Raw genomic sequence first — 17,871 nt, forward strand, 5'->3', positions numbered from 1 at the left:
GGCTGACCTCAAACTTGTGGCAATCCTTCCACCTCAGCCTCCTGAATGCTGGGATTACAGCTGTGGCACCACCACACCAGTTGAGGGCCAGGATTTGAGTCCTGCTTCTCATCCTCGGGGCTCTGTGACCTCGGGCCAGGAGTTCAGCCTCACCAAGCCTTAATCTCATCTGTGAGTGAATATTTAGGAAGTTGGTGAGATGCCTAAATCTGCACATATCCAGAATGAAGCTACCAGATGCTAAGTGTGGAAAAAGGAAGTTTGCATAGTAGTCACTGTGATGCGGAAGAGGAACATTTAAGGAATAAGACGATGGCCGCTTCATCAAAGGCAGTAGGCAGTGTGTGTGTGGAGGAAGTTTGTCTTTGGGAGTTCTAGGATGACATGGGGCTGGGAGAGAAGCCCCAAATGATGTGGATTCCGGCTTGGAGGATGAGGTGCACGGGAGGTCACTGGGAGGGGGACCTGGAAGGAGGAAGACAGGTGATAAAAGGGATATTTATACGAGACAGTTACTGCTAGGAGCAGTGCCTCCCCTGGAATATGGCTGAAAGTGGGTGAAAGTGGGTCCCCTGTGGACTTTGTGTATTTGTGTTTTACACTTTTATTTTCCCCACTAAGTAGCACAGGCTGGTCTTAAAGTTGTGATCCTTCTGCTTCAGCCTCGGGCGTGGAGCACCATGTGTAGCTTTAAAAAAACAAACATCTGAATCTCTGCCTTTGAAGAGGAAAATTTACTCGACCAGTATTTATTGTAGGTACTGATATAATTGGCCTTCTTTTGCCCTCTTACTGGCTTTCCCCCAAAATCATTTCCTGACTGGGAAGTTACCTCTACCCCACGACATAGTGAAACTTTATTTTCCTGTCAACATTAAAAATTGGCCCATATCTGTGTCTTCCCACCCAAGTGACTAGGGCTTCTTATACATTTTTATTTTGCTGTGATTCCCAAAATTTCTCTGGTTTCCATTTGAGGGTAGAGGGCAGTTCCAGCTCACCATCTCTGGTTCTCAGGAAGGGTGTGGGGACTCTGTCTGGGTCCAAACGTGGTGAAGGTGGCACCTGGTCTCAGCTTCCAGGGACAATGTGTAGGAGAAATTTTCCTCAGAGCCTGTTTGGAGAGCAGTGGGCAGAAAGGATACACACGTGAGGGAAGGATGTTAGGAGCAATCCTCATTCACTGGGCCCCCTTTCTAGCGCTGCTGGGCTCAGGGTCTCACCACAACTGGCAGGGGGCGCTGGTGTGGGTGGGACAGGCATCTCGGGGGGCCCGGCATCACCCTTGGCCCCTGGCCTCTTCTTGCACTCTGCCTTCACTTGGTCTCTGCAGTGCCTGTGGCAACACAGCCCACAGTCTGGGGAAAGAGAGGGGTTAGTGCCGTGCACCCTTCAGCCTGCAGGTCCTGGCATCCCACTCACTCCAGGATACCCCCACTCACCCCGACAGCGGTAGCCCTGCTTGGTGACACCCCAGAGCTGGGAAGAGAAAGCAGAATAGGTCACCCAGGCTTGAGGAGGGAGAGCTGTGGGCTGGGCTGTGCAGGGGATGGGGACAGAAGTATGGAAGCTACCGAGTTTTTAAAATTCCCAAGAACTTGATGATTTAACTTGAATGAAAGGAATTTGAAGATTACTTCAAGTTTGGGGAAGCATGTAGGCTATCAGCATCTGTAAATCCTGAAGTTAGCCAAATGCACATTCACCATGCAGGGACTGTATTTCTTGTTCCTGTGGTATACACACGGGATGTGCTCAGTACAGGCTTAAAGGTGGAAGAATAAAGTTGGGAATAATCTGAGGTTTATGCTTTGGTCCGTTTGGAGACGTGGAAACCTGTCCATAGTCCGGAGTTAGGGGGTGCCTAGAGCTTGGAAATACAAAGGTTTTGGATGATTTGGAGTCTAGAAATGTTGAGGCAGATTCTCTGTGGACACAGTCTACACAGGGTGTGCAGATTATACAACATTTTGGAGATTTTAGATATGCATGCTTTGGCAATTGTCCATGGTGGAGATTATTTGGAATTTTGACCCTAACTAGAATTTGGAGATTATCCAGACTAGGAATGTCAAGTGTTTAGGGTTTATATGAAATATGCAGAATATTTGAGGTGGGGGGTGTGTTTCTGGAATTTTGGCATTATCTGGGTGTGGGGACACCCCCTCGCACACTCCATGGCAGAGCTGGCTGCTGTGAGCAATTGGGGTGCTTCAAGGGAGATGGAAGGAGATGGGCTAGGTGGGCGCTAACAGGGCAGGGTGCTCACGAAGCCACTGCAGCTGTGACAGAAGGCAGGCTTTCGGAAGACGACCTCATGAAAGGTGTGCAGGAAAGCCAGGTCCACCTTGGAGCAGATGCTGCTGGCTCGGAGCAGGTACTCGGTCAGCTCCTCTCTACTGAAGGAGCCACTCCTAGGGTGGAGACCGTGCCTCAGCATGACAGGTACCTTCCTCCCCACAACCCCAGGGTCCTGTCTTTGGGAAAACCAGAAGGTAGGGCCACTCACTCTGGGCGAGGGGGTGGGTGGAGCCCATGGCAAGCAAAGGGGAAGTTGCCAGAGAGGTGTTCAAAGTCCTCTTGAGAGATGGTGCCACGTCCTTCTGGGTCATAGTTCTTGAACACGGACTGGAGAGGAGTGGAGAAGGCAGAGTGAAGCCCAGATCCAGGCCCAGCCCCATGGCCCGGTATCCTTTGCCCCTTCAAGGCCATGCCACAGTCTCTCTTACCTCTACCAGTTGCTCCACATGCCGTTCTAGGGTGACCCTGTCTGGCCTGGGTGTCACACCTGGGGCCCACTCTACCACCAGAAGCTCTTTGAAGGGGGAAGGTGGCTGGAGGGAGAACAGAGGGTTTTAGCTGGTGCACAGGCTTGAGCAGAAAATTACAGGTCGGGGCTCCGTCTCACCAGGCTCTTGGGATAGCGGGGCTCACGGGCGTAGGAAAGCTGGTAGATCTCGTCTTCCGTGTAGAAGAGATCCAGGGAGAGCTGGGGGTGGACAGGCGTTACACACTACTGTTGCCATCTTGGACCCCTGGTATGCTTTTTTTTTTTTTTTTTTTTTTTTTTTTTTTTTTTTGCGGGGGTGGGGTAGTGGTAAAGGGGTTTGAGCTAGGGCCTTTGCACTGAGCTGTACTCCCAGCCTCCCCTTTGTTTTGTTTTTTGAGACAGGGTCTTGCTAAGTCACTAAATTGTCCAGATTGGACTAAAACTTAAAGAGATCTCTCTATCTGGGCTCCCAAAGGACTGAGATCACTGGTGCATTCCACCAACCCCAGTTTATTCTCTCAATCTCACTTTTTTTTTTTTTAAGATTTTAAAAATTATTTATTTGGTACAGGGTCTCTGCCATGCAACTTGGACTTCTAGATTCTCCTGTCTCAGCCTCCCCAGTGCTGGGATTACAGGCATGCATCATCACACCCAGTTTGTGCCTAGCTTGAAGCAGGGCCAGCATGGCATGTGATATTATGGATCAAACCTGGGTCCTTGCACTTGTCAGGCAGGTACTTAAGACTGCTGAGCTATCTCCCCAGCCCAGTTCATCCTCTTTTTAAAAACTCTTCACACACCACATGGCCCCTGCTTTCTGCTAGTCTACAAAGGCTTCATCCTCCTTGATGCTCTTTGATATTCCTACTTAAAATTGCAACCCTGACCTCTTTCTGGACCCCTTTTTTGGCCTTAGTTTTCTCTATAACCCTTGTAGTCTAAAAGTAAGACTTGATTTCATTGGCTATCTTCCCCCAAGAACATCAGCCTTATAGAAGAGCAGTTTTTTTGGGAGGCTGTGGGAGATTGAACCCTGGGCCTTTGTGTTGAAGTACATTGCTAGCCCCTTTTTTAATTTTTTTTAAGACAGAGTCTCACTAAATCACTAAATTGCCCAAGCTGTGCTCAAAATTGTAATCTTCCTGTCTCAGCCTCCCAGAATGCTGGGATTACAGGTGTATACCATCATACCTAAATCGAATTTTTAATGAGTTAGAACAAAGAGCCCAGGGCCAGCCAAACAGCTCAGCAGATTAAAGTGCCACGCTGAGACAGTGATTGAGACTAGGCGTGGTGATGTGCACCTGTAATCCCAGCTCTGGAGGCTGTAAACAGGCAGATCACTACAAGTCTGATCTAGTAGTGAGACACTGAACACCCTGTAGACCCTTCCCTAAAATTAAAAAAAAAGAACAAAAAGCCTATGTTTTCATTTTGCACTAGGCTGTGCTAGTTATGGAGCTGTTGTTTTAGGATCTGAAAATTCACCTTTCGGGGCTTAGTTTACATGGTTCTCAGAGTCTGTCATTGTTAAAAGTCTTAAGGTAAAGAAGAGTCAGTTTCCTGTACTCAGTACAGTTGTCAGCACACTAGCGCGCATCCTGAGTAGCTGTCCTGCCTTTATTTATTTAGTGGAACCGGGGATTGAACTCAGGTCCTTGTGCTTGCCAGGGAAGCACTTATTCTACTGAGCCATCTCCCCTGCCTTGATTTAAACATTGATTTTTACTATTGTGGCACAGAAGGTAAATGATCTCAGGTGTCTCCTGGTCTCAGCTTTCCAGTCCATTGAAAGCTCTGTATGGGACTGTGAATTGGAATGAAGTGAGCTGGGCAGTATTAATGCGGTGACTGGCATATAGCAAGTGATCGAGAGCTGTTTAATTTCTGCTTAGATTCCAAATATGTCAACAACTGTAATTTTGAACTATTGGCATGAAAAGCTCAGAACCTGCAGCTGGGTTGGGAGGGTGCACACCTGTAATCCCAGCACTTCGGAAGCTGAGGCTGGAGGATTACCTTGAGTATGAGGCAGCCTTCATTAGTGAGTTCAAGCCCAGCCTGAACTACATAGAAAGAACCTGTCTCCAAAAACATTGAATTTTTTTTTTTAGGGGAGTACCAGGGATTGAACTCAGGGCTTTGTGCTTGCCAAGCAAGCACTTATTCTACTGAGCTATCTCCCTGGCCCTAAATTTTTTTTAAAAAGCACTCAAACTTGGTTCCAAGTGCACAATTGACCTGGAGCTCAGATCAGGGGATACTCGAACCTTGGAGGAATCCACAGAAAAATGATATTCATTTATATAGAGCTCACTATGCTCCAGATTGTTTCAAGGTTTTAAGAAATACACATAAATTATATTATTTGTTGATTCTTCTCAAATGCCATCCACAGTGAATTATTCCCATTTTACAGATAAAGAAACTGAGGCCAAGGGATTAGGTGACTTGCCCACAGTTTGAGTCCCAGCATTATCTGTCCAAGCCCTGCAGAGCCTCAGTTCCCAAGGCTCTGACTCATTCCCTCTGGGCTCTGCTCACCGTAAGCAGGTGCAGCAGGTCTTTGCTGGCATTGCATGGGGGCTTCTGCTGCTGGAGGGCTGCCAGCTCTTGCAGTCGCAGGTAGAGGCTGTTCAGCTTGGACAAGTGCAGGCGGCCATCAGGCAACCTGTCAGGCTGTGCCTCGTGCAAGGACACCAGGTCCTTGAGGTGCACACCCAGCACAGGCAATCGGAAGCCTGTGCAGCTGCTCCAGGTGCGGCGGTAGCAGACGTAGTTGTTGTGGGAGGCAAGGAGTTTGGTCAACTCCAGTAGGGCCTGTGCGGGACAGGTGTGTTATGGGGGAATGCAGTTGTGCTCCTCTAGCCCCTGTCCTAACAGCTTCCTCTGTGGGTTCGAGCCCCGCCCTATCCCACACTGGCTTTAGTATTTCCCTCAAACCACTCCTCTCTGGTCTGTATCACAGAGAGGCCCTGCCTTCCATCAGTACCCAGGCTACAGTAATTTAAAAACCTGAGTCTGATCATGGGTGCTAGTATCACTCTGAAAACTTCCCTAGCCCCCCACTGCCCTTAAAACCCAAACATCTTGGGCCAGCTAAGTCAGGGCTCACAGGACTTTGCCCTGGACAGCTCCAGCCCATTTTCCTACCATTTCCAGACTTTAGCCACACACAACTTATCTCATTTACTACACACTTCCAGGACATCGTCCAACCCATGTTCCTTTCTGGGGTGGCCCGGATGTTGGCATCTTTAGCTGGATGACTCGACTGGCCACCTGGATGGCCAGCTGTCAGCATCTCTCTCATCTCCTCCCAGCCCAGCTCGGGATCAGACCCATATGGTCCGAGGAGTGAGTGCCTCGGCCATGACAGGGAGGAGGAATCCTGCCTGGGGTCTGCAGGATTCAGAGGAGCCATGTCCTCAGGTGGTTCCAGAGCATGGCAGGGATTGATAGGGGCTGGGGAATTAAGCGTGGGGTTCAGAATAGTTGACTACTTGTAACTTTGGAGAGTGGGGTGGGAGTTCACCTTGGTACTTTCGGGGCTCAGGTGGGCATGGGAGTCCTTGAGTCTGGATATGGCACTGTGACACAGGCCCCCAGTGACTGCCATCAGTGTATTGAAATTCTTCATCTGGTGGAGGTTCTAGGAAGGAGATGCCGGGGATGACAGGTGTCATCAAAGACAGGCAAGATGAAGTTCAGGGGCACACAGCTGAGCTGGTCTCAGGTGGGAGTGGGCCATTGTGGATGTGAGGCAAGACAGATGAGAAGGTGGTTTTGCAGGGTGGAAGGACTGGTATGGTTAAGAGTGAGGAGCTAGATGGAAATGGGGAGCAGGTACCCGTGTCAGACAGGTGTCAGGGCAGATATCAGGGTATTAGGTTTCTGGGGTCGGGGTGTCTGAGTCACATAGGCGGGGGGCATCAAGAAGCATGGGATATGGGCAGAGGCTGGGAACCAGGTAGGGGGAAAGGGCCAGAGTGATATGGAGGGGTCAGAAGGGCCAAGACGTACAGGGGAGTCCCTCACCCTTCCAAGTTTGATGGGTGGAAGTCACCATGGAGAAAGAAATGGAAGAGGCTTAGTCTATGCGGACTCCAGGGCAACGCCATAAACCCAGGTCTAGCAAAGGCCCCAGCAAGAGGAAGCAAAGTGACACAGAAGACAGAGGAAGGGCGCGGTGCGCCGGGAAATACGCAAGGGGCGTGGCCCGGCAGCGAGGGCTTCCCTTTTCCCAGAAGGGCGGGGCAGTGGGGGGCCGGAGAGCCTGCGCCTCGGGAAGAAGGGCAGGCGCAAACCCCCAGACAGGGCATCGAATGGGGCTTGGGAGACGCGTCCGGAGGGTCATAGTCAACGGCCGCATCTAGGGTCAGGGGCTGGGGAAGGACAGGGAGGGAGAGGTGACGTCTAGGCAGAGGAAGGCGAAGGTCAGAGCAGCGACGTGGCCCCGTAGGGCGAGGGGCCGGGCCGGGGCGGGGCCTGGCGGGAGAAGCACCCAGAAAGCGAAGGGAAAGGCAGGGTGCCCTCACCTGTGCCACGTGAATGAACTTGTCCAGCACCTGCGCGCGTTGTGCAGGCCCGGGACGGCTCAGCACCATGACCTGCACCCAGCGGGACACGCTGTTGCTGAGACCCACGGAAGCCTCCAGGGCTGGGCAGCCTCGCACAGAGCCCTGCAAAACGTAGCCCCGCAGGTCCTGGGGCTGGGAGCAAGGTGGGCGTCAGCAGAGCTGTGCCCATCGCGTCCCATCCCTCTAGCATTGAGAACCCGGATGTCCTAGCCTGGCCTAGCCTGAGGGACCTGTGTCATCTGTCTCCCCTCGAACTGCCACAGTGGTGCTCTCTTATATGAGAAACGTTTAAATAAAGGCAGGTACTATTCTGAGCACTTTATCATATGAACTAAGTTAAGCCTCACAACTTTACAAGGCAGAGTAATACTATCATTTCTATGTTAGAGTGCAGACAGTTGGGGCACAGAAAGGGTAGGTAATTTGTCCGGTATCACAGGCCTGAGTCTGGGCAGGAACACAGCACATGCTTCTACCTGCATACCTGGCTGGTACAGTCAGCAAAGGGAAGAACTTGAAACCAACTTTTCTTTTTTGGTAGAACTGGGGATTGAACTCAGGCCCTTGTGCTTGCCTGGCTTATTCTACTTATTCTACTGAGCCATCTCTCCAGCCCCCCCCCCCCAACTTTTCTACTTATTGTGTTCAACAGATGGGCGGGAACTGGATTAGGGAACTGGATCCCCACCTTGCCTTGGATCAATGATGTCCAAACGACAGGAGGTAACCTGCATCTACCCTGAGGCATGTGACACTGATATTTGGGTAGGCAAGAACTGGCAATTGCAAATGCTTCTACCAGGCAGCATTTACTCTAGACCTGGCTCTGTTCTTTTGAGGCAGGAACTTTCAATATCTCCTTTTACAGATGAGGAAACTGAGTTACAGTAAGCTGAAATGCTTGTTAACGAGATTAATAACTGATGAAAATTGTGAGCACTTACTACATGGTAGGCACTCCAACAAGCATTTGTAAATGGGATTTTTTAATCCTCTCACCATCCAGTGGAATACTGTGACTTTTACAAGTGAGTCCACTGAGGTTGGGAAACTGGCTCAGAGATACCCGGGGAAGGAACTGATGGTACGGAACCCAAAGGCTCTGTGCTCAGCCAGGTTGCCTCATTTCCCCCCAGGAGTGACAGTTGAGTTTAGAATCCCAGCATGGGTTTAGGTCTGCTGCTCAGTGGTAAAGCACAGGTTGGATCTCCAGCACCCAGCCCACATGGGGGGTCCCCCCCACCCTCTCCTATCTCTGTCCTGCTCAGGGAGGGGTGGGGGCAGGGAGGGGATGCCTCACCGTGATAGCTTGAAAGGCCTGGAACTCCAGGTAAGTGAGGTGCTCTGCCAGTTCTTCTGTCTTCAGGTGGTCGAAAATCAAAGACACTTTGCACTTTTTGCCCAGGTTTGGGCTGCTTATGGGAGGTGGGGGCCCAGGACCACCAGGGTTCAGGCTGGGGGCCAAAAGGGACAAAGAATTGGAGTGGTGCAGGGGTGAGGGTCTGGGGTGTGGTGGAGGTGGCAGGCTAAGAGTGGGAGAGGGAGGGGGCATGGGGCTGCCTCACAGATTGGAGCTGTCTCCCAGGCTCCTCTGCGCCGAGTTGCCCTTCTGGGCCACGGTGGCCCAGAAATGTGCTATAACTTCTTCTAGCTGAGGTTCCTGGTGCATTGCTTCTGGGTGTCGGGTCATCCAGTACCTAAGAAAGGTTTAGAGATAGGTGGGATGAGGCTGGGCTGGGGGTGGAGAAGATCTTCTCAAGGGGTCTTTTGGGTTGGGAAATCTCTGGATACTGAGCTAGGGTTGTCTACATGTATGCTTGGGTGTCTGGAGGGGCAGGTTTGGTGGGATGGGGAACCCTGGTGCAGGACTGGATGTGTCAACTCAGGTTGGCAGAATTTATAGGAGTCATGGGGGAGGGCTCTGAGGAGTGGGACTGCTGGAAGCACAGCAGTTGTTGGGGGGGGGGGGCTCCCAGGAAATAGTGTGGTCCCTGTGGACGAGGTTTGGGGAGAGTATTGTGAGAGGCTGAGATATGCAGGAGGTGGGGCTTGGAGAGCAGAGCTCAAAGTCCGACAGCTGGCAGAGGGTTTAGGGAGTCTGGCAGAGGTTCTGAGGAGCAGAACTGGGAAGGTCTTAGGTACCAAGCCATTGGGAACTGAGGGAATTTGAGGGAGTGGGGCTGGAGCTCTCTGAGAGGTATTTTGGGTCACAGCAAAATGGGAGTCTTGGTTCATGAGGGTGGGGTCTTGGCTCAGCCCTACCTGACCAGGTGACAGATTTGCAGCTGCCTCAGCTTCTGTGTGTCCTTTGTGGCCTTTTGGTACTTGAGTTCTGGTCAAGGCTCTGTTGTTCGGCATCCAGACCTCCCTGTTCCCCTGTTCCCATCTCCCAAGCTCTCAGGATTCGGCCCTCCACCCTCTCTACCCACAACTCCTGGTCCTGAGAGGATATAAGGTCAGCATCCGGTCAGCGAGGTCAGCAGAAGGCAGCACCCAGCTGTGCATGGCCAGCGCCATGTTGAGGATGTAGTCCCCACAGCGCAGGCTACCAGCTGAGTCTGGGGCAGCAGAAGGGGGCTCTGTTAGAATGGCCTTTGGACAGTGGAGTGTCTGGTTCAGCTGCCAGCTCTGCAGTGATGCCCTGGATGGATTTGGGCAAGTAGCCTAACCCCTTGTACGGTCACTTTTCTTGTCTCTACCATGCCTGGGCCAGCACCATGCCTGGCGAGCTTTGTTAAAGATAAAAATAGCATCAGTTCTGCTCCCCTTCCTCATCTCAGGAAAAAAAAATAAACACAGGGGTTTCCTAAAGAAGTGACAGAGATTTGTGTCTCCCCCTTCCCCCACTGAGTCCAGGGCCTTTGCACTGAGCTACATATCCAGGTTTTAACATTTTAAAAAAAAATTTTTTTTTTCTTTTTTGAAATAAGGTCTTGCTAGGTCAGTCATTAAGTGGCGCAGGCTGGGCTTGAACGGTGGTTCTTCTCCCTCAGCTTCAAAGGCTGCAGGGATTACAGGCACATCAGTCAGCATGCCCAATTCACACACCCATTTTATATCCCCAAACACTGGGAGAGGGGAGCATCTGTCACGATAGTAGCAGTGGGAAGGTGACCACAGTGGTGGAGACACTCACCAAAGGACTGGATGCATTTCTCCAGGAGCTCATCTTCACTGCAGCTGGTCTCACTCAGCAAGCCCAGATTCATGGAAGCCAAGACCTGGGTGATTTCCCCAGGACTGGGGCATGTTTTGTGGCGCCTGGTGTGTCGGGACCGGTCCTGCCCCCCTGCCTTCCGGAAGCATTCCTGGTGGGACTTCCTGTGGATACACACCCGGGACCCGAGAGAATTATGAAAGTGAACCCCCCCTTGGAGGCAGGGTCTTGCTTTGTAGTTCAGGCTAGCGTTGGACTAACTATGTAGCCCAGGCTGGCCTTGAACTCATGGCTCCTCCTGCCTCAGCCTCTGGAGTTCTGGGATTACAGGCATGGACCACCACACCTGGCCGAGAGGCCCCTTTTTTGAGCAGACCCTAAGAATTCCTCTTGACTCTAGTTTCCCAAGGAATCATAAGAAAAAGTTCCCACAGGCAAAGTCCCAGAATTACTCCTGATCTACCATGGACTCATGGGAGAGACTTCCAGGAGATCACAGAGGACCCTCCAAGGAATCACCAGAACTCCTCCAGCCTCTGCTTCCAAATTCTCTGTCCTAAGACTTTGCGGAAGAGACTTTCTAGGAACCTCCAGGGAATCAAGGGGGAAGGGACAGCCCTAGGATCACTCCTATCCTTCCCAGGGCTAAGCATGAGAGGGCCAGCCTTCAGGCTGACTTCTGGTTCAGTCCTCCTGAAGCTGACTCCTGCAGGGAAGCTCCCGGGATTTTATCTCTCCCTCATCCTCCCTCACCCCAGGCAGGTGACACACCCCTCCTCCAAGTCTGCTAGCTTTTTCATAGCCTCCAGAGTCTTTGCCTCCAGCTTGGGTCCCAGATTTGGACCCCAGAGAGGAAATGCCATTGTACAGTGGATTCTCCTGGGCTCCTCGGAGCTAGGCGGAGTCCTGAGGCTAAGGCAGTTTCAAAGAAAGTTTAAAAATAACTCTTCCTCTGCCAGGTGGTCCCCAGGACTCCAGCTCCTTGTAGAAAAGAGTGTAATAGACAGGATACAGAGGAGGAGGAGAGAGAGGGATGGAAGATGGGAGCAGGCTCCAGAGTCAAATGTCGGTAATCCCAGCACTCAGGAGGCTGAGGCAGGTGGACTGCTGTGATTTCAAGGCCAGCCTGGGCTACACAAGGGAGTTCAAGACCTGCCTGAACTAAAGTGAAATTCTGTCTCAAAAAGAAAAAGAAAAAAAAAGGTTTAAAAATTTCTGCTGGCCATACGACCTTTTGTGAATCATTTATTTCTCTGGTCCTCAGTTTCCTCAAGGAAAATGAGGGTCATCTTTGGGCCTTCCCTGGGAATTTATCATAAACACACGTCACCTGGCTTCTTTAAAGTGCTAGTAACTGAGTTGGTTTCTGCCTAGGCTAGTTACTGTCGCAGAGATGGGAAACCTGAATTTGAGGTACAGGAGGAAAAGGGAGGGGGCAGAGAAGAAGCCTGTGGCTCTGAGGTGAAACCAGAAACAGGAAGACCCTCAGAGCAAAGGCACACCGCCCTGTCTCCTGGTACATCCTACAGGATTGGTACTGGATATTAAAAACTTAGTGGGTGTGGTAATACTTGCTGGGAGGTTGAAGCACGAGGATCACAAATTCTAGCCCAACTTGGGTAGCTTAGCAAAACCCTGTCTCAAAATTAAAAATACAAAAGGGCTGGAGATGTAGCTCAGTTGGGAAGCCCTGGGTCTGAAAGAATTAAAATAAAAAGGCAGTTACTGACTACTAGGCATAGGGCAAGGGTTGAGCATTCTCTCTAGCTCAGTCGCTCTCTAAGCACAATCCCCAACCAGTACCAACAGTGTCCCCTGGAAACCTGATATAAATCCATATTCTCCGGCCTCCCCCCACCTACAAAATCCCAGAGTCCAGCCACCGGCATTTTACAAGTCCCCAGCATGGTTCTGCTACATGCTCACGTTTGAGCACCAGCCGTCTACACCATTTTATTGAACATCACAAGCCCTTCATCACTGGCTCTATGATTATTCTATTAACAGAAAAAGAAACTGAGACACAGAGCAGGTCAGTAACTTACCTAGTTATACAGCCAGGAAATGAAACAGGTAGGATCCCACCACTGAACTGTTGGATGGTGTGGGGAGAGAACCACCTTGCTCCTCAGAATCATGCTGAGGGTGCTGGGGGAGCCACCTGGTGGGCCCCTTAGGGGACAGGAGGGCAGGCTTGCCTGGGAGACGGGAGCCCATTTCAGAACCCGCTGGCACAGGCAGCCCCTTTGGTCCTTACCTGCAGACTGGTAGTACCTGGTTAGTGTCTGCAGCAGCCCAGAGAGGTCTAAGAGGTAGGGAGCGGCCTCATCCTGTGGTCGCCTTCCCCTGTCCTGGGGCAGGGCCCTCAGGAGCCTGGAGTTTCCAGTCCAGGGGGCAGCCACTGGGACAGAGCCAGACTTGAGGAGGAAAGAGCCGCCCACCTCAGGGCACTGGGATAGAGGGTCGGGGGAGGGAGAAGGAACACAGGGTAGCTCAGACCCCAGAGAGGACCAGACGCTGACACACACATACAAGCAGCCGCAGCCCTGGCTGGCTCTGGACTCTGAACCATCTGATTGCATGCACTCTCAGCTTGTCCCAGAGGAGCCGGACATCCTATCCTCTTGGTAGTAGCCTCCCAGTCTCCCCACACAGCCCGGAGGCTCAGGAACTTGGGAGGCTGCCTGGCTCTTTGGGGAGGGTCCTCTCACCTTTTCACGTCTTTCCTGTTCATGGTTGGGGGGGGGGCTTGCAGGAGTGGACTCAACTCCTCCCCCTGCCAAGGTTCCAACTTCTCAGCCCCTTGGGAGCTGGGGCCTCCTCGGTGCTTGGGAAGGAAAGAGGAACTGCCCCTCCCCACCCACCCCCAGGCCAGGGGGAAGGAAGAGGCTGGGGAGAGACCAAAGGCGCCCTTCCCCCACGAGGGGATCCCTGCAGGCTGAGGTTTCCGGCTCTGCTGCCCCCACTGCCTCGCCCAGCCAGGCTGTCAGCTATCTCCCCATCTTTCTTTCTTTCAGTTTTTTTCCTCCGTCTTTCTTGTCTTGAGACCCATCACTGTCATACTTCAATAAAAGCAATTTTTTTAAAGTGTGACTAATATTTATGTAAAAACACATGAACACTCAAAAGAAAAGTCTCTGTTTTTCTGTAAAGACATATTCTTCTTATATATAAAGCACAAAGGTTTGACGGGAAACTTACAAGACAGAATACTTAGTGCATTTCTCCGTCTGTTTCTTTTATTCCTGGGTTAATTTTAAGGATACTGTCTGTACCCTGGAAAGATTTTTACTTTGTTTCTTTTAATGGAATGCCCCCTTATGTGGCACCTCTGGCACACCCTGCACTGGTCTAAAGAGCTTTTTAAAAATATTAACTAGACACACTCTTGACATTATAAAAATATTGCAAGTGGAAATAAGCCTCCTGCCCTCCATCGACCCCTCAGGCAGGAGTGACCAAGATTGCACGCAATAACCTAACAAGGTTTTGTCGGAGCTCTGCCTGAGCATTTACCTACATAAACGTGCGTCCATGGAAACAGACTTTTCTTTTGAGTATGTGTTTTGTTCTTTTACCAAAAATGTGTCATGCTTGACATATTTTTTAATTGAAGTACAAAAAAGGAGCACACATTGTTAAGTATTTAGGTTGATGAATCATTGTCCCCAACTGAGCAAAGCCACTTGGCTTTCACAGAAATGGTGAAGCAGAGCATCTTCGGTGAGCCCCCTTGTGCCCTTTGCTAACCCCACCTCCCCCAGGTTACCACCAGCCTGGTGTGGAGCAGTAGTTTTGCCCACTTTTAAGCTGTAGCTCTATGAACTCGTGTATTGTAGCTGGCTTCCTTCATTTGGCAGCATGTCTTTGTGAGTCTTCTTTTATTTGGTGACAGTTGCCTTTTTTTTTTTTAAAGTTTTTTTTTTATTTATTTTTTTATTTTTACGTATTTATTTATTGGCGGAACCAGGGTTTGAACTGAGGGCCTTGTGCTTGCCAGGCCAAGCGCTTACTCTACTGAGCCATCTCCCTGGCCCGTTGCCTCCTTTTTTGTTAGTGTAGAGTCCTTTTCATTGAGTATAACTCACAAAATCATACATGTATAGGCTGTATAATATTTTTTTGATACATGTACATTGTGAATGATTATTGCAATGACGGTAATTAACATAGCCACCAACTCACATACTTATAGAAGTGCGTGATTTTCTGCGCTTCAAACCACTTTACAGTGGTACAAGTCAAAAAAATATTCTTAAAGCTGGGGTGTGGTGGTGCTTGCTTGTAATCTCAACACTCTGGGAGGCAGAACAAGACAACTGTCAAGTTTCAACCCAGCCCGTGCAACTTGATGAGATTCTATCGCACAATGAAAAATAAAGGCTGGACATATGGCTCAGTTCAAAGACCCAGAAGCCACAGATTCAAATCCCTACTACCACAAAAAGTGAACAAAGAAACAAAACTCTTAAATAAAAAGAAAAACGTGCAGGGTTGGGGAGGTAGTTCAGGGGTCTAAGTGCCTGCCTGGCAAGCGCAGGGACCTGCATTGGATCCCTGGTACTGCATGCCTTGCCGGCCCCTCCCATGCCTGTAATCCCAGTGCTGGGGAGGCTGAGGCAGGAGGATCACTATGAGTCCGACCTGCATAGTGAGACCTACCAAATACATAACATTTTTTTTTAAAAAAACTTTTTTTCCATGCCCCTTATTGCCCTCCCTTATTAATTGTGCGACAGATCCATGATGCAATGATCCCTTGCTATGATGGCCAGTTGAGTGGCTGCCTTCATAGGACTCAAGGCCTTGGCTGTGCTAATCAGGCACCAACTACACCCCCAGCCCTGCTATGCATATCTGAGCACTGGCTTTGTAGTAAACACAGAGTACAGTTTTGTAGCTTGGCACCCAAGCGTGGATAAATGGATCACGGTAGTATGATTCTGCCAAACCTAGTATGTTAATCCATTCAACCAAATAGCTCTCTCAGAAACATATTTTTGTTCTTTTCTTATTCTTTCCAAAATAAATCATTTTAGGGGCTGGTGAGATGGCTCAGTGGTCTAAAGCACCTACTTAGAACAAGCTTAGCAAAGCACAGAGACCGCGGTTCAATTCCCCAGCACCACATGCCAGCCAGCTCCGCCCCCTGGTGGGCTGAGCTGGCCACACACACACACACACATAAATAAATTTTTTAAAAAAAAGTAAATCATTTTAAGTTTTTCTTTCACTACCACAGCATTTAGAAATGTATGGAGTTTGGGGGCCTGCCCCTTAGCTCAGTTCTTTAAGTGGCTGCTTCCACAAAGCAGTCAGGCTCAGGTTGCTGTGGTTCGATCCCCACAATTCAAGCCAGCCGAACCTGCCCTGAAGGCATTCAGAAAAAAAAAAAAAAATCCTAGAAATGTATGGAGTTTGTTTTATTTGGAATAAACACAGATCATCCTGGCATGGTTGTGCACACCTATAATGCCAGCATTTCGGAAGGCTGAGGCAGGAGGATTGCAAGTTTAAGCCTAGTATAAGCAACTTAATGATTTTGTGAAGCCCTGCCGTAAAATAAAAACTAGAAAGGCTGGAGAGGTAGCTCTGTGTGAAGCCCTCTGGGTTCAATCCAGAGTACTGATAAAAGGAAAAAAAAAATATCCTGTGATGCAGATAGTTAGAGACCCTCTTTCTTCCCACCTCCTTCTCACCTCTCTCCCCCTCTGGAGCAGCGCTTCAGCCCACCTCCTCTGCTTCTGCTGCCCCTGAGAAGCTGATGGTATGGAAGTTGCCAGGCTCTGGGGACCCAGAAAACCCACAAGGAGGGAGCTCGGAACAAGCCCTGCTTCTTGGAGAGAGACATTTAGCCCTCAGGAAGGTGTTGTCAACAATGACAACACTGATGACCACACAGGAAAAGATTTCTGAATCTAACTGCAAAAATCCACAGGGCAGAAAGATGATAACAAATACGGATTTTCTTTCAGCAAAGATACCATGGGATAAACATCAGCTGACAGGAAGAGACACGGTATTCACAGTGTTTAGAATCAATGCAAAAATATCTAGGATGTGCAGGCAACTGCTGCCAGTCAGCAAGACAGACAAAACTCAGAAACCTTGACAGAAAAGTGGGCAACAAGCAGCAACAGATCACAAGGAACCCCAAAACTCAGACACCTGAGGAGATGGGAGAATCACTGGCTGCTGATGAGGGAGGTGCCAGCTACAAGGACAGTGCGGCATCCCATAGTCCTGGCAGAAACTGGAAGTTGGCAAATGCCAGGTGCAGGTTGGGGATGTGGGGACCTGGGCCCTTGTGCAATGACAGGGATCAGCCACCCCAGGGGCACCACTTAGGCAAACGATGTGCATGGGTAGTCACTGGCCATCCGCTCTTGAGTGTGTGCACAAAGCTTTTTCCTTCAGCTCCCTGAGGGGACACTTTTCAGGGAACTGGGGTACTTAGGGACCCCCTCATGGGGCAGTACATAAATAAATGGAAGACGTTTATCACCAAGCAGTCTCCCAAAGACTGCTGCCACCCAGGTGTCCACACAGCCACATGGATAAGTCTTCAAGCACATAGTGAAGACAGACAGAACAGAGAAACACTATTAATATCTTATGATATAATTCACAGTGACACAGAAGAATTTAAAATTATGTATAAAAATGTAAGGAAAATAATACTTAATATATAGTTACCTATGATATGACATGAGATAGCAAAATTTTTTGAGATATAACAAAATTATACAGGGCTGCATAATTATATTAACATAAATATATAGCATATTACATAACATGATTACATGATTTAAGAATATAGCCCAAACTTACATGATTTTTTTTTTTAAATGTATTTAGTACAGGGTCTATAGGGTCTCACTACACAGATTGGACTCAGTGATCCTGTTTTCAGCTTCCCAAGTGCTGGGATTACAGGCACGTGCCACCACGCCCAGTCTCAATCCCAATACTCAGAGTGCCCCAGGCGGGGCTGGCACAGCAAGACCATATTTAATACAATTGTATTAGTATCAGTGTTTAACTCTGTAACACCTAACAATCTACTGTATGTGAAATAACACTTTACAGGGTCGGTGAGATAGCTCAGCGGACTAAATGATGCCTACTTTGGAGTTATGGTTTGTATCTAGGTGTCCCCCCAAAGCCTCACGTAGTCTGGGGGTGGCTTCTGGAGTTTGTGATTGATTACTGTGGGTGTGGATGCTGACCCTGCCCTGGGGCAGGTAATTTGCATCACAATGTAAGATGGGAAGAGAAGCTAGCTGCTTGAGCGGCTGCTACCCCTCCCTTGTGCTCTTGCTCTTTGCCACCACCATGAAAGGTTGCTTTCTGCTATGTGC

At 49.7% G+C, this 17,871-nt stretch overlaps 1 protein-coding gene across 4 annotated transcripts; it reads right to left on the reverse strand.

Moving 5' to 3' along the window:
• Positions 1-3: 3 nt before the first annotated feature.
• On the reverse strand, positions 4-13,321 carry Rasgrp4 (RAS guanyl releasing protein 4). 4 transcript variants are annotated; one of them, XM_023721547.1, is made up of 18 exons: positions 13,222-13,273; positions 12,768-12,960; positions 10,490-10,674; positions 9,806-9,911; positions 9,616-9,678; positions 8,919-9,050; positions 8,654-8,807; positions 7,312-7,485; positions 6,309-6,425; positions 5,318-5,593; positions 2,909-2,989; positions 2,730-2,834; positions 2,510-2,628; positions 2,270-2,414; positions 1,443-1,479; positions 1,224-1,358; positions 1,002-1,114; positions 4-465 (listed from the first exon to the last, which is right to left on the reverse strand). In XM_023721547.1, exons 3-17 carry the CDS (start codon positions 10,560-10,562, stop codon positions 1,014-1,016), a joined length of 1,818 nt encoding a protein of 605 aa, XP_023577315.1. In that variant the 5' UTR covers positions 10,563-10,674; positions 12,768-12,960; positions 13,222-13,273; the 3' UTR covers positions 4-465; positions 1,002-1,013. The 4 variants fall into 4 exon arrangements, with proteins under 4 accessions (XP_023577315.1, XP_023577314.1, XP_023577312.1 ...); XM_023721546.1 differs by lacking the exon at positions 12,768-12,960 and having other exon boundaries at positions 7,312-7,455; positions 13,222-13,321; XM_023721544.1 differs by lacking the exon at positions 12,768-12,960 and having other exon boundaries at positions 13,222-13,321.
• Between the last annotated feature and the right edge of the window lie 4,550 nt (positions 13,322-17,871).

This window comes from Octodon degus, unplaced genomic scaffold (genome assembly GCF_000260255.1).
Source record: "Octodon degus isolate 3935 unplaced genomic scaffold, OctDeg1.0 scaffold00083, whole genome shotgun sequence".
In the NCBI taxonomy this organism is placed as follows: domain Eukaryota; kingdom Metazoa; phylum Chordata; class Mammalia; order Rodentia; family Octodontidae; genus Octodon; species Octodon degus.